General features: G+C 39.3%; 8 protein-coding genes and 1 non-coding gene across 9 annotated transcripts; 7 read left to right on the forward strand and 2 right to left on the reverse strand.

The window, feature by feature from the left end:
* Positions 1–66: 66 nt before the first annotated feature.
* Positions 67–138, forward strand: HG535_0Htrna3C. The gene has a single exon. It is a non-coding gene; the product is annotated as a tRNA-Cys (tRNA).
* A 357-nt stretch (positions 139–495) lies between these two features.
* On the forward strand, positions 496–2,089 carry SSH1 (Ssh1p; the record flags this gene model as incomplete). Its single annotated transcript, XM_037290639.1, has 2 exons — positions 496–505; positions 630–2,089. The coding sequence occupies 2 exons, from the start codon at positions 496–498 to the stop codon at positions 2,087–2,089; spliced, it is 1,470 nt and encodes a 489-aa protein (XP_037146534.1).
* Positions 2,090–2,253: 164 nt separating this feature from the next.
* Positions 2,254–2,691, reverse strand: MRPL27 (mitochondrial 54S ribosomal protein mL41; the record flags this gene model as incomplete). The annotated part of the gene is made up of 1 exon (XM_037290640.1): positions 2,254–2,691. One exon carries the CDS (start codon positions 2,689–2,691, stop codon positions 2,254–2,256), a length of 438 nt encoding a protein of 145 aa, XP_037146535.1.
* Positions 2,692–2,918: 227 nt separating this feature from the next.
* On the forward strand, positions 2,919–4,307 carry RGL1 (Rgl1p; the record flags this gene model as incomplete). Its single annotated transcript, XM_037290641.1, has 1 exon — positions 2,919–4,307. The coding sequence occupies one exon, from the start codon at positions 2,919–2,921 to the stop codon at positions 4,305–4,307; it is 1,389 nt and encodes a 462-aa protein (XP_037146536.1).
* Positions 4,308–4,430: 123 nt separating this feature from the next.
* Positions 4,431–5,135, forward strand: VPS28 (ESCRT-I subunit protein VPS28; the record flags this gene model as incomplete). The annotated part of the gene is made up of 1 exon (XM_037290642.1): positions 4,431–5,135. The coding sequence occupies one exon, from the start codon at positions 4,431–4,433 to the stop codon at positions 5,133–5,135; it is 705 nt and encodes a 234-aa protein (XP_037146537.1).
* Positions 5,136–5,177: 42 nt separating this feature from the next.
* Positions 5,178–6,074, reverse strand: CWC27 (putative peptidylprolyl isomerase CWC27; the record flags this gene model as incomplete). The annotated part of the gene is made up of 1 exon (XM_037290643.1): positions 5,178–6,074. One exon carries the CDS (start codon positions 6,072–6,074, stop codon positions 5,178–5,180), a length of 897 nt encoding a protein of 298 aa, XP_037146538.1.
* Positions 6,075–6,232: 158 nt separating this feature from the next.
* TIM50 (protein translocase subunit TIM50) lies at positions 6,233–7,684 on the forward strand (the record flags this gene model as incomplete). Its single annotated transcript, XM_037290644.1, has 1 exon — positions 6,233–7,684. The coding sequence occupies one exon, from the start codon at positions 6,233–6,235 to the stop codon at positions 7,682–7,684; it is 1,452 nt and encodes a 483-aa protein (XP_037146539.1).
* Positions 7,685–8,241: 557 nt separating this feature from the next.
* Positions 8,242–10,887, forward strand: COS111 (Cos111p; the record flags this gene model as incomplete). Its single annotated transcript, XM_037290645.1, has 1 exon — positions 8,242–10,887. One exon carries the CDS (start codon positions 8,242–8,244, stop codon positions 10,885–10,887), a length of 2,646 nt encoding a protein of 881 aa, XP_037146540.1.
* Positions 10,888–11,617: 730 nt separating this feature from the next.
* Positions 11,618–13,864, forward strand: HG535_0H01430 (ferric reductase family protein; the record flags this gene model as incomplete). The annotated part of the gene is made up of 1 exon (XM_037290646.1): positions 11,618–13,864. One exon carries the CDS (start codon positions 11,618–11,620, stop codon positions 13,862–13,864), a length of 2,247 nt encoding a protein of 748 aa, XP_037146541.1.
* Positions 13,865–13,964: the final 100 nt, after the last annotated feature.

Raw genomic sequence — 13,964 nt, forward strand, 5'->3', positions numbered from 1 at the left:
CCAAGTTATAAAGTTATATATAACTTATAACTTATAAATAATCACTTCACAATACAAACTTTTACAGCTCGTATGGCGCAGTGGTAGCGCAGCAGATTGCAAATCTGTTGGTCCTTAGTTCGATCCTGAGTGCGAGCTTCTTTTTTTCAAGCCCTCCACAAATGTTTTTTTGAAAACCTACGAAAAACAGAGAAAGAGCAATAAAGAGATAAAGGATAATATAGACACTAAAATCCGCTTGTGCAAGCTGTCTATCAATGAATAATACTACTAGGCAACGGCTTGCCATCATTTTTGGTCACCTTTATTGAATGTCAATGTTTGATCACATCGTTATAGATGATAACGTGAAAGACGATTTGGAAAATTCTGACTTAACGACGATAATCGACAAGTATACAGGCACTAATTGATAAACGTTGAGGGGAAATTGAGTAGTCAATTTCAAGCCATTACCTCAGTAGAGACAATCCTTTTGAATATACACTGATTCTGATGGCAGGCTGTATGTTTTTGAGTTGTTAACGACTGGAATATTTGAACAATGTTCCTATCCCAAAGCCGGAGCACTAGCCTGGACTTGGTGCTCTTTAGACGCAAATTTACTAACCATTGTCCATATGATGCAGTTCGATTAATTGATGTGGTTAAGCCCTTCCTACCCATTCTACCTGAGGTTGAAGCACCCTTTGAAAAGGTTTCGTTTGATGACAAACTTGTTTACACCATCATATCAGCGTTAATCTACATTTTCAGTCAATTTCCGTTGGCAGGTGTCTCAAAAGAAGAGACGGTGGTTAAAGATCCTATTTATTTCTTGCGTGGAGTATTTGGGGCGGAACCAAAGACGCTCTTGGAGTTTGGTATCTTCCCTGTTTTTTCAAGTGGTTTGATTCTACAACTATTGGCAGGATTGAAATTGATCAAGGTTAACTTCAAAGTTCAACAAGATAGAGAATTGTTTCAGACATTGACAAAATTGGTGGCACTGCTGCAATATTTCATTCTTGCCAACATCTTCATTTTTTCCGGCTACTATGGTGAAGATCTAAGCATTGTTCAAATCGGGCTATTGAATCTTCAATTGGTAGGAGCAGGTTTTGTTGTCATTTTGATGTCTGAGGTCATTGACAAAGGCTTTGGTTTTGCTTCTGGTTGTATGACAATAAACACTGTCGTTATTGCAACAAATTTGGTTGCCGATACTTTTGGATTCTCACAAATTGCTGTTGGCAGTGATGGTAATAAGGAAGCTCAGGGTTCTATCATCAACTTACTACAGGGTTTGAGAAGTAAGCATAAGACTTTCTTCGGGGGTTTACTTTCTGCCTTTAATAGAGATTACTTGCCAAATCTCAATACTACTTTGATCGTCCTGGCTATTGGTGCATCTGTTTGTTACTTACAAAGTTTCCGTTTGGAATTACCTATTAGATCAACTAAGGCTCGCGGTGTGAGTAATGTTTATCCTATTCGCCTATTGCATGTTGGTGGTTTATCTGTTGCATTTTCTTATATTCTCTTATTCACAATTCATATCGCAGCATTTGTTGTTATCCAACTAATCGGCAAAAATGATCCATCCAGTATTGTTTGCAAAATTTTTGGTCATTATGAAAGTGTCAGCAACTTATTTTACACACCCACCTTTCCACTATCCTTATTGACACCTCCAAAATCTCTTTTTAGTGGTCTCCTTCAACAACCATTGACCTTTTTTGTTTATACGGCATTCATGCTAGTTACCGGTATATGGTTTGCAGACGTATGGCAAGGAATGTCTGGTTCTTCAGCCCGTGATCTTGCTCTTCAATTCAAAGAGCAAGATATTACGCTAACTGGTCGTAGAGAGCAAGGGGTTGCAAAAGAGTTAGAGAAAGTTATTCCAGTTGCTTCAACAACTGGTGCAGCTCTTTTAGCAATTCTCGCAATAGTTGGAGAATTTCTAGGATTAAAAGGTAAAGGCGCCGGTATGGTTGTAGGTGTAGCTACCGGATTCTCCTTACTAGAATTGATCTCAATAGATTATCAGCAGAGTGGTGGCCAAAGTGCCTTGGCTCAAGTACTAGGTGCTCCAGGACGTTTTTAAGCAACTTGCTGCAACAGAAAAAAGCTAACGAAGTATATATAAAATATAAGTAATCGTTCACCTTACATCGCATGTTGTCAATCTAGCATCACTTTGTAAAACAAAAATAAGAATAATTCATTACTTACATCAAATTATATACATGCTGGTGCATTCATCAAAAGTTAACCCCTCTCAATATAGCAATTTACATCGGAACCATCGCTTTGAGCCTTTCCATTTTTCACATACTCTCTAAGTTTATCAAAATATAGTCTGGAATCTAAAATACCTTTCTGAAAGCCCTTGAAATTATGTCTAAGCTCCGGCACATTATGGCTGACCAGAGGTTTTAGTTCAACATTATAGTCCTGTGGAGTCACAAAAGTACGCACTTTGTTCCATTGAATGGTATAGCCACCGTACCTTGTATGTTTACCAATACCGGATGAACGAGTACCCTTATACATGGTTTTATTACCTTGCTTTGTGGTCAAAGCAGTACGACGATTACCGGACTTGGATTGACCATAAAATAAAGTCCCATCTCTGTACTTTTTCCATGGCCTGGTTAAAAGAGATATAGGGGACTCCTTGAATAGATTGATGCTAGTAGGTTTCATACGATATGAGCAGTTGGGCCGTGTGGATCTCTTAAATTTTCACAGAATTCTCAATCAATAGTGAAGATCTTCTGATATGTGATGAATGAACTTGTCCATTGAAAAAAAAAAAAAAAGTTGACGTACAGAGTGCTTGATAAGGCGTACATATAAAGGAAGATACATACAGAAGAGCAGGCAAGCCTTTCTTAACTTGATATGGGTTGATTCGTTAGTTGAGCTGCATTATGACACGTCCGATAATATCGCTGAAGCCTAGCTATAATTCCGTGGTTCGAGGTTGTCCAGGACTACCAGAAACACTGCCACGAGTTGAATGTGAGCTGCGAATAAGGTCTAGCGACGCAAAACCCTTCAAAATTGACAAGATAGAGATCGTGCTCAAGACGGTGGAATCATTAATCAATACGTCGCATCATTCATTTAGCTCAAAGCCAAAACTCGAGAGGACAAGTACCCATTACAAAAAGAGTATAAGGATAAGTGAAAAGAAATTGATTGGTATCGACATTCCTTTGACCATTGGTCTGCCAGATGATATCAAGGAAACAAACTTTAATCATAACTTTGGTCAAGCGGTAACGTTTTTGGAATGTGGCTTGCGGTACAACGGACTCGAGGAACGTGAGCTCTTCACGAGGACTATAAATGTTGAGAGATACACATTTCTGCCTAGTCCTAAGATGTTTCCTAGCCTTGGTAGAAAAGTATACTCCCCTGACAAAAAGTTTGCCGTAACATATAGGCTTAGGAATCCATGCGTCACAAAAGATGACTTTTTGCATGTTGATTTCGAACTTAAGCTTAATTCTAAGGGCGGACATGACAACTCAGTTTCTTCATCATCAACGACATCACTGATCTTTAACAAAAAAAGCAAGGCAAGACTAAAGGCAGCAGTAGTGAATGTAAAGGAATTTCTCGAGGTGAATAGTGACGATCGAACGGGATCTAGCGGCGTTAATGAGCCAAAAGAGAACGTATTGCTTGAGATGGGGATGCCAATTGATGAATTAATTACAAACAACCCTATAAGATGGTCAATGGATATTCGTATCCTTACCCAAAATGAGCTTTTCAAAGAATTTGAAGATTCCTTGCTAGAATCACCATTACTTTCAAAATCGGTCAATTCATCGGACGAATTCTCGGCAAGCAATCCAAAAATAAATACCAGACTTATACAAAATAAAGCAGATGGAAATCCTGGTCTGGTTCCACTGCAATATCATACATCGATCACTACTCATCGTGGAAATCTCTTCAGAATTCTTCATGGGATTACTGTTAAATTCAAGATAGGTAATGGCAAAAGCTTCCAGATAAGTCAGCCCATAGATATAACACCCTGGAAACTTTCTCAACTGAAGAATGTCGAGCAACTCATTCTGCAGGAAAGAGAAACAGCGAAATATGCTAGACTCTTTTACGAGAATTTTGGTGGTCTGAAAAAAGTAGTTGCATCCGCCTCTACAGGTACTCACGCTGACAGAGTTGAGTATCCTCCGCTACCGCCAGTTGTTTATCCGAACGATTCAAGGACACTCAAAAAGCTAAATGTAGAATTCAGCGGTGAGGAGAGATCAAATCGTTCGAGAATTCCATTACTCGAATAAGATCAATTGGCACGAAATGAAGGGTTTTAAAGATGTTGATGTCAATTTGGAAAAGTACATTCCTCAAACAAAAGTGCAATAGTGCAGAACAGATGCACTGATCTGCAGGAAATTTGTTTCAGGATGGAAGAGGTACCTTTATTTGATCGCGACATTTCACTAAAAGAGCGGGGGCTTATTGAGACTCTGTCAGAGATTTACTCCATCATAATTACTGTTGATCAAGTAGAGAAACTGTACTTGAAAGATGTAATAGAAAATGAAAATGCTTATACGGTTCTTACAAATAAACTACTAGCGCAATATAATACATTGCTGTCAAATAATGAAAACGATTCCGATTTTAAAGAGAAATTCGGTAACTCCATAACTGAGTTCAGCGAAAAGTATAATATAATAGCGCCTAATGGGGTAATACGGTTGGAAAAAGGTATACCTATGACCGTTGAACATATGAGCAATAGTCAAAGTGATTCAGGGATGGCAAAAAACAATATCAATAGCAAACACGTTGCAGAAGCAACAGGGAATTTTATTACGGTGATGGATGCAATTAAACTGAATTATAGAGCCAAGGACCAATTACATCCATTACTTGCTGAATTGCTGTTAAGCATCAACCGAATCGGTGGTTTGCATTCGAATGATATGAGTAACGGGGAAAAAGGATCAGATAGAACTTTCGGAGAAAATAAGAAGAAATTGGTAGAATGGATTGTGAAGATAAACAAGATGAAAATGAGTGAAGAACTTGATGAAAAAGAGGCTAAAGAACTGCTATTTGATCTCGATATTGCATACAAAAGCTTCTTTGCAATGCTTAACTGAAGCATTCCATATAGACATAGACATACAGATGAATCAATCCATCTAGATTCCCTTTTTGAGAATATTTTTACCCTTCACATTTTTCTTGAATATATCAAGCATTATTAAGGTTTTCCGCTCACGATTGGCTTTCTCATCTTGTTGAAACAAATATTTCTGTGCAGCTTCGGTGATTTCCTCACCTTGATCATCAGTTTCCTCCAAACAATCTAAATGTTGAGCGCGACTCGCGTCAGAGTCAGTCCCAGCAGGATAAACAGTTGGTTCTACCTGGACTTTAATTCCTTTAGGCATCTTTATGCACATCCTCTTCCTTGAAGGCAATTCATTGTTTTCATCCTCATCTTTATATCCATCTTCATTGTCGTCTTCATCCTCATCTTCATAAAGCAGCCTGACCTTTGTCAACTTCTTTGGTCGTATCTCTTCAAGAATTTTTGATTGTATAGTTTTTACTTGTGGTAAATCTTTAAAATAGGGTATCGTTATTTCAGTTTCTTTAACATGTGCCGGGTACAACAATAAGCCATCTGGCCTAACTTCACTGCTATCAGCAATAGCTTTCAACGTGTAGAAAGAGCCATCGACAATTTTACCTGCGATTACTTTGTTGTCTGTGTCCTGCGTCGTGTACTCTTTGAGTGTCATAAACCATCTATTGGTGTTGTTGTCCCAGCCCAGTATCCCATTCCTATTAAATTTTATCCTGTCGTTAGTTTCTGTTGGAAGAGAAAGGTTGTCAGATCTATTATGAGAGAAGAAAATTGTTTTGCCATCACCAGAAATTTCGTAAATGGCTTCATCCTTTAGCTTACCCAACTGACAATCCTCGAGAAATTTTCTAGAAGCAGTTGGTATCTCCTTACACCACAACTCCACATCCAAGCGGCCTTTGCTGGTATATATGATACATTTAGCAGTAGTTTGTGGTTCTTGCATTCTAGCTGTTTTTGTTGTTCCAAATAATTTGAAATTTTATATTTCAATTTTAAAAAAATTTTCGTCAAATTGGTTATTATAATAAAAGACGTAGATATTTGGCTCTTAAAAGTGTAAAAAGCTTGTAAAATCAATCAGTTAGCAGCCATAGTTTAGTAATGTTGCGTGTACTGGGTTCCACAACCAAGTCCCTATCAAAGGGTTCTTTCCGCACAATAACTAAGCCGGTATCTTCTTCAATAAATTGGGTAAACGCTTCTGCGCCAAATCGATCATTGATTCACTTTACAAGAAATCTTCAACAAGCCAAGAAAGATGGCGAGCCACGATCAATCTTGACTGAAGACATGCTTGCAAAAGCTGGCGTTGATTTTGAAGAGGCTGATGCAAAGAAACAGGCACACGATTCGGAAGCTTCTTCATCTGACAAAGAAGATCATGGATCTTCAAGCAGCAACAAAAAGAGAAGAAAGAGACAAACATCTACAGATGTTAAGAGAGAGAGATATGCAAATTGGTTCTACATCTTTTCACTATCAGGCTTAGCAGGCTGTGGTATTTACATGGGTAGAGATTGGGAGGCCAATGACCCAGAAGAATTGAAGAAAGGCATATCCAATGGCTACACACCAAACTTATTTGTCCAAAGATTTAAAGCCCGTTTCAACTCAATGTTTACGTATTTCCAAGAACCTCCATTCCCCGATTTATTACCACCACCACCACCAGCGCCATATCAAAGGCCATTAACTCTTGTGATAACCTTGGAAGATTTTCTAGTCCATTCAGAGTGGACACAAAAGAACGGTTGGAGAACAGCAAAGAGACCCGGATGTGACTACTTCCTTGGTTATCTTTCCCAATATTATGAAATAGTATTGTTCTCATCGAACTACATGATGTACTCGGAGAAAATTGCTGAAAAACTTGACCCTATTCATGCGTTCATTTCGTACAACTTGTTCAAAGAGCACTGTGTTTATAAAGATGCCGTGCATATCAAAGATATTTCGAAATTGAATAGAGATTTGGGTAAAGTCGTTACTATCGACACGGCCCCGGATAGCTACAAATTGCAACCAGAGAACGCAATCCCAATGGAACCATGGAACGGCCAGGCTGATGACAAGCTATTAGCTTTGATCCCATTTTTGGAATACCTTGCTACCCAACAGGTGAATGATGTCAGACCCATCTTGAATAGCTTCCACGACAAGACAAAAATTCCACAAGAGTTTGAAGAGCGTGTTGTTAAGCTCAAGAGCAAATTCAATCAGGACCAAAGGGCGAAATCCCAAGGCAATTGGGCCTTGCAATTACTCGGAGTTGCAAACTCGGTAGGGTCCTCCGGTTCAAAGTTCCCACTCGATCTCATCCGCGAAGAGGGTGAAAAGAACTACGTTCGCTTTATGCAACTGATCGAAGAAGAAAAGGAAAAAATCAGACTCCAGCAAGAGCACCTGGGTAACCAAACTTTCACTTTGAAGGACTACGTGGAAGGAAACATACCATCCCCAGAAGAGCAGCTGCAAATGCAAATGGAAAAACAGAAAGAAATTGATATCCTGTACGAACAGAACAAGAAGGAAAAAGCGGTTGCAGTGAAATAAAACCGTCCACGCCCCGCCCTCCTACCATCAATATTAACCTGACAATCAAGTATAAAATAATGCCTATGTAGATATCACCAATCAAACTTGAATTTAAAAAATTGAACCATTGTTTCTTGAACTAATCGCGCCCCGCTACATCTCGCAATACTTCTCCATGTAATGTAAAACAATGCAAATGCCATTCCTCAACTATCTCCTTGCTCTACGTATCGCCCATTGCAAATTTTTCATTCTTCATATGCCATGCAACTGCTGTCTTTACCATTATCGGTAAAAAGATCAACAGATATTAACCTTCTTTGGAAGTTTTTCACCAACTCGCATTGCAGAAAAACGGTGCGGTGCAGAGATGAAAAGATCAGAGCATGATAATGCAATGTGTTGATCTTATCGGAGGGGGTTGTTAGAGCATTCAAGACAGGAAGTACTGGGGAAGTTAGCTGTTCAGAGTATATAGAAGAGTAGGTAGTTTGTTAAGCAGCATAAGTTTTGAGAAGGGAGAAAGAATTTTTAGGGAGCGTACAGGACGTAGGAAGGAACGCAGGAAAGCAGAAATGACAAGCTCACAGAGATTCCCACGTGTGAATATTGTGGGTGATGACTATGCAAGATATGGAACATCGATCTACCAGAAGTTATATAACAGGAACAGCGATGGAACGAGCTATGTTGAGAGTTGCGTAAGTGGCGGAGGTAGCAGCGTCGCGGGGAAGAAGCAGAATAGGGACAGCGGTTCGTTTAGGGTCAAAGGCGTGTGTAGTACGATAGGTGGCCATGACGACGACAAACTTGTCAAGACGACGACGATTGGAAGCTCGTTCAGTGTGTGCAACGGAAGCATGGTGGAGGATGTGAAGTCCATGACGCAGCAGAGCTTGGAGACTGCAAGCGGATCCTTGGTAATGAATGACGGGGATAGTTTGAGCAAAAGGTCCAAGATCAAGAGACGGTATAAGTCTTTGATAAGCTCATCTTCGAAAAAGTTGATCAATAGGCTGCATGAGCATGGATCAAGCGATACGTTCTCGATATTTTCGTTAAGGACTTCGCACTCCAACAAACCGCATGACTTGTTGAAATCAGAAAATACCATATACGAAAAGCGGCCTGTCGTGCAGTATGCAGATATCAACGGATTGCCAGTCGAGGTGGTGGCGAATGTGCTGCTCATGATTAGCCATGATCAAAAGAGCCTGGTGAGCACGTTGTATGTCTCAAAGATATTTTGTGAAGCTACAAAAATCGTTCTGTACAGGTACCCGAAATTCACTTCCACATATCGAATTGGGCAGTTCATCACATCCTTGAGATTACATCCTGAGAACGGTGCACATGTCAAAGTTTTAGACTTATCGGCATTGCAGAATGGGCTTATAGGGAAACAGGCTTCTGGCGGTTATACCAGCAGCTACGACGACGAGGAGGCCGACGAAAACGATGACAGAGAGACCAAAAATACAGCCGCATCGGATTCTGAAAACTATCCGGTTGATGAAGACGATACAAATTATGAAGTTGCGCTTGCCGGTTGGAGAGATTGGCGGCATAGGAATGATCCATTTTATGGTGCCACATTTTTGAACAGTTACAATCTAAAGAAAGTTGTATCGAGATCTTCTTCCATCAGTTCTCAGCTAAGTTCTTCTACAGCTACATCTCAGCCGGGAAACTCTATGACTCATGCTAGGAAGCACCGGTCCAATAGCTCTGTGAGTTCCTTTACCAGCAGCATCATGTCATCCTTTCAGAACGCTTCACATGTGTCGCTAGCTACAACCAGCTCTACAGTAAATGGAGCTGGTGGCAGTAACAGCAGTAACGGTAGTAGCAATTATGCTGCCGGTGGTAAAGGCAACAGCTCCAATGGCAAAAATATTGGTAGCGATCAAAACGCAAAGAATCGTGATTCGATCTGGTTGAAGATCAAAATAGGATCGAAAAAAAGAACCAGAGGTAAAAATCAAAGAATACATGAACAGAAAAAGAGCCAGCAAGAACAGAAGCGTTCCAATGCCACTACAACTGTAAAATTTGACATCACTCGGCCCTGCAAAACAAAACATCCATATACCAACAAGTTTTTATTAAAGTACGCACCTTATTGTGACCTACCCGTTGGATATATTTTACACATTTTAAAATTATGCCCAAACATTACAAGATTCAATCTTTCAAATTTAATCGTTTGTTCAGATTTTGAACTTATATCAAAGATGAAAAAAATCAGACCAAGTTATTCAATGTTGCCAGCTGTTCAAGAATCTGTTATTACAACAACGAAATCCGAAGCAGACTTGGAAGTCGTTTATCTCACAGATTCAAATAAGTCGTATGATTATTATACCAATACCAGAAACAGATCTTCACTCAGTGACCAGGCAAACTTTTTCAAGTCAAGCGCAAATAGCAATGACTATCCGCTACCAATTGAGGGACAGACCAAGCGCAAGAATTTCGCCAATCATCATCATCAGAACGCAAATAACGTCCAACTAAGAAAATTGAACACGGTCGAAATATTTGAATTGATATGCAGAGAAGACAGGCCTCCTTTGGAAATGATCAAAATGAATGGAATTGTGTGGTGCAGACAAAACATGATTAAATTCCTTGTATTGAAAAACTTCATAAAACTGAAAAATTCTTTGGATATGAAAATGAGTTTCGATAAGGCCGGACTGAATATGAACCTCATTTGGACATGTGAAGGAACTTTAAAAGATTTTGTCGCAATGATTGTGATCGACGAAATTCATAGAAGGGACGAAATATCTTTACGACAAATTTTCAAAGACCAGAATGATCCAAGATTCACCAAGGATTCTGATATTATTGAAATCAGTGAAATTTTTCCCATCGAATATGGATTGTCCAATGATTCTCAGAGGAATAGCGAAGTGAATTTTAGAGTGACTATCCTGAGAAGTACTAAGCCCACTAGCTACCGCTTGAGACAAATTTCATCGTATTATCATTCGCTGGTCATTAATCTGTGCGTTCAAGATGCTACTGCAACTGATACCGATGCCATTGGATCCTTATCCAACAATGCCACTCCTGAACCCTGTAAGAGACTCCACCGCATGGCCCATGATGTCGTCAACAGAATGTGTGAATCAAGAACAAGTCAACTGAGGAGAACCATCGGTGAAAACAATTACATAATTGCAGCATCCACTTCCACTTCCACGTCGATATGAGGTATACATCTCCCATTACCGATCTGAAGGAATTTGAAACACCAAAGCCTTGAAAGCAGAAACTTTTATGGGTGCATTTTTTTTTGTCCGTATGTCCTTCCTTATATGGAATGGAACGTCTGCGCGATTCAGTGAACATGGAAAAAAGTGGTGAAAAAAAATCAAGAAAAGTTATGTAAGATAACATGCACACACTTATCAAAATTTCTTATGTTTTTCTGCAGACATTGATTAGTGGGGGCTTATTTAAGAGGGTTTTATCCGCTTTCATGTATGTAGTTTCCAATAGATACCCGTTGATTTCTATAAAAGTTTCGAGCTAAAATGAGGGTGCAGTTAGTTAGTTGTTCAATTAGAGATTACTTGGTCCAATAGGGAAATATTTTATGCCTACTTCACTTGCCTAATGCTACGACGTAGCTTGGCATACGAGTGCTTGAAGACTATCGGTCTATCCAGTTTCTTGGGTTAGTGATTTAAGCATTGAATCTCTTTCAGAACAAAAAAAGGGTGTACAGTTCACGAAAGTCGTTGCGTTATACTACAAAGGCTGAGGAATGCTTGGTTAGGGCCAGTAGTGGCAGAGGATACGCATAGCTCTGTTTCTGCAGGATTACCAAGCTAGAAAATATCATTGGCCAAGCATTTGTGGGAAAATCTAGACAAATCGAAGGTTTCGTAGGTGATTCTACTTGGCATATAAATAAGAGATGTTACGCAGGAAAGTTCCATGAGATGCTCTCTATTGGAGGTGTTCTGCTCTTCGCTTTTTCACCGAGCAACTGCAGCACAAGTAAAGATGAAAACGGCACAATTATTAGTATTTGCGCATTTTCTTTCAGTTGCACTATGTGTGAATCAGAGATTTCCGGTGGGAACTTTAATCGGTTATGGTTGTACTGCTGCCATTCAGGCAACCTACTGTCCGACGTCAAGGCGAACGCCTCCTTGTACGTGCAGGAGCGTAGACTATCTGGGATCCTATATTTATTGTGGCTTTCAAGAGGCACATACAGATGCAGATAAACAGGGATTTGAGCGCTATTTGATGTCAACATGCCCGAATTTGACACATGATAGAATCGAGCACTTATATAATAACGTTAGTGACTATTTGGTTGATACGTCTAAAATAAGACATTTCAATAGATCGGCCATTATTCACTTTCCTGTTTATTATAATCAGACCCGATTTGTTAATGGATACGAGTCCTACAGATATTACAGGAACAACTTCTTTTATAGTTTGGCGTGGGGATCGGGTATATTCGCTTATTGGGCGTTAATATTGGTGATTGGTGGTATCGAGAATTGGTTTACCAGACTATTCCCCACGACATCGATTAGAATGAAACGCTCCATCGGTCAATCAGTTCCAATGCGTTGGTGGAGAAAGAATGTTTCTTTGCCAGCTTTATTTAATGGGAAGCATGCTGCTAGAACATTCTTTGGTGGTATTATTCCAACCAGATTTGAGTCAATTGTTCTTTTCTTATTCTTCTGTTTACTTGTCATCGCTGAGGCCGTTATGATTCATGTTTATCCTTATGGTACAATTTGGCAACTACAAAAGTCTCAACTAACTAGATTCATTGGTGATAGAACAGGAATTGTTTCTTGTTTCCTAATGGTGCTAGCATATTTATTTGCAGGGCGGAATAATATATTTCTATGGATTACCGGTTGGAAACAATCAACTTTTTTGACGTTTCATAAGTGGCTTGCACGTATGACAATTGCTTTGGTGCTTACACATACCATTGTATTCGTTATAAATTCTTTATGGATCGGTAACTACGCTACCAGAATCTATACTAATTGGTGGAGAACAGGATCATTGGCAATGGTTGCCGGTGGAATCATGGCCATTCAGTCACTCTCATGGTTAAGAGTTTACTCTTATGAATTGTTTTTATATTTTCATATTTTTTTGGCCGTAGTTTTCTTGGGTGCTTCATGGAAGCACCTCGAGCGTTTTGATTATGGACATTGGGCATATGCTTCAGCAGCAATTTGGGTCTTTGACAGAGTTTTAAGACTTGGAAGGATTGCTTTATTTGGATTGAAAACTGCTAAAATTACCGTTATCTCCAACGAAATATTAGAATTGAAAATGCCTAGAGGATTCAAAATTAAAAAACCAACACCAGGATCATTTGGATATGTTTACTTCGTTCATAACTGGCTATGGTTCCAGTCGCATCCCTTCACTATTATTAAAGACGACGAAGGTAATATAAAATTCTTGATCAAGATAAAGAATGGTGTTACTAAGAAGATGCACGACCACTTGATGAATGAACCACAACACACTTCTCAAGTTAAAGTTGCCATTGAAGGATTCTATGGCGAATACAAGCAGGCGTACTCCTATGATGAGGCTATTATGGTTACAAGTAGTAATGGTATTCCGGGAATTTACGAGTATATTTCTGATATTGATCAGCGTAAGAAGTCGGGCCAAAGTAAGACCAAACTGATCAAACTCTATTGGACTATCAGACATTGGCACAGTATTGACTGGTTCCATGAAGAGCTGAAAAAATTGCAAAAGTATGAATATGTTCAAACCACTGTTTATGTCACGAAATACCATGAAATGCAAATTGGTAAAAGATTCGATGATAGCTACGATTCAATGCAAGCATCTGAAAACACATCAATCAGAAACGAGTCTGAGAAAGAGGCCGAAAAGGAATGTGTGAAAGAGACTGGGGAGATTTCCTCGGAGACATCCATAAAAGCTATTTCTCAAATTCTAAAGGAATTTCCACATGTTGACTTCAAGGCCTCAAGACCAGACATTGCAAAACAGATCCATGATGATATTCAGGAAGCAAGTTCATCTGATAACATAGCAGTATTAGCATGTGCTCATAATGAGATGTGTGATGAAATTAGAAGAACCGTGGCACACGAGTCGGGTGAGCCAAGAGCGGGCAGAATTGATTTGTTTGAGTTATTGCAGTCCTGGTAATGAGCAATTCAATTAATTCATATGCGATATACACCGGGCATATCTACATATATATATTACTTATAACTATAATCCTTACTTATTAATTCTGTGCCTTTTA

Source organism: Zygotorulaspora mrakii, chromosome 8, assembly GCF_013402915.1.
Source record: "Zygotorulaspora mrakii chromosome 8, complete sequence".
NCBI lineage: Eukaryota > Fungi > Ascomycota > Saccharomycetes > Saccharomycetales > Saccharomycetaceae > Zygotorulaspora > Zygotorulaspora mrakii.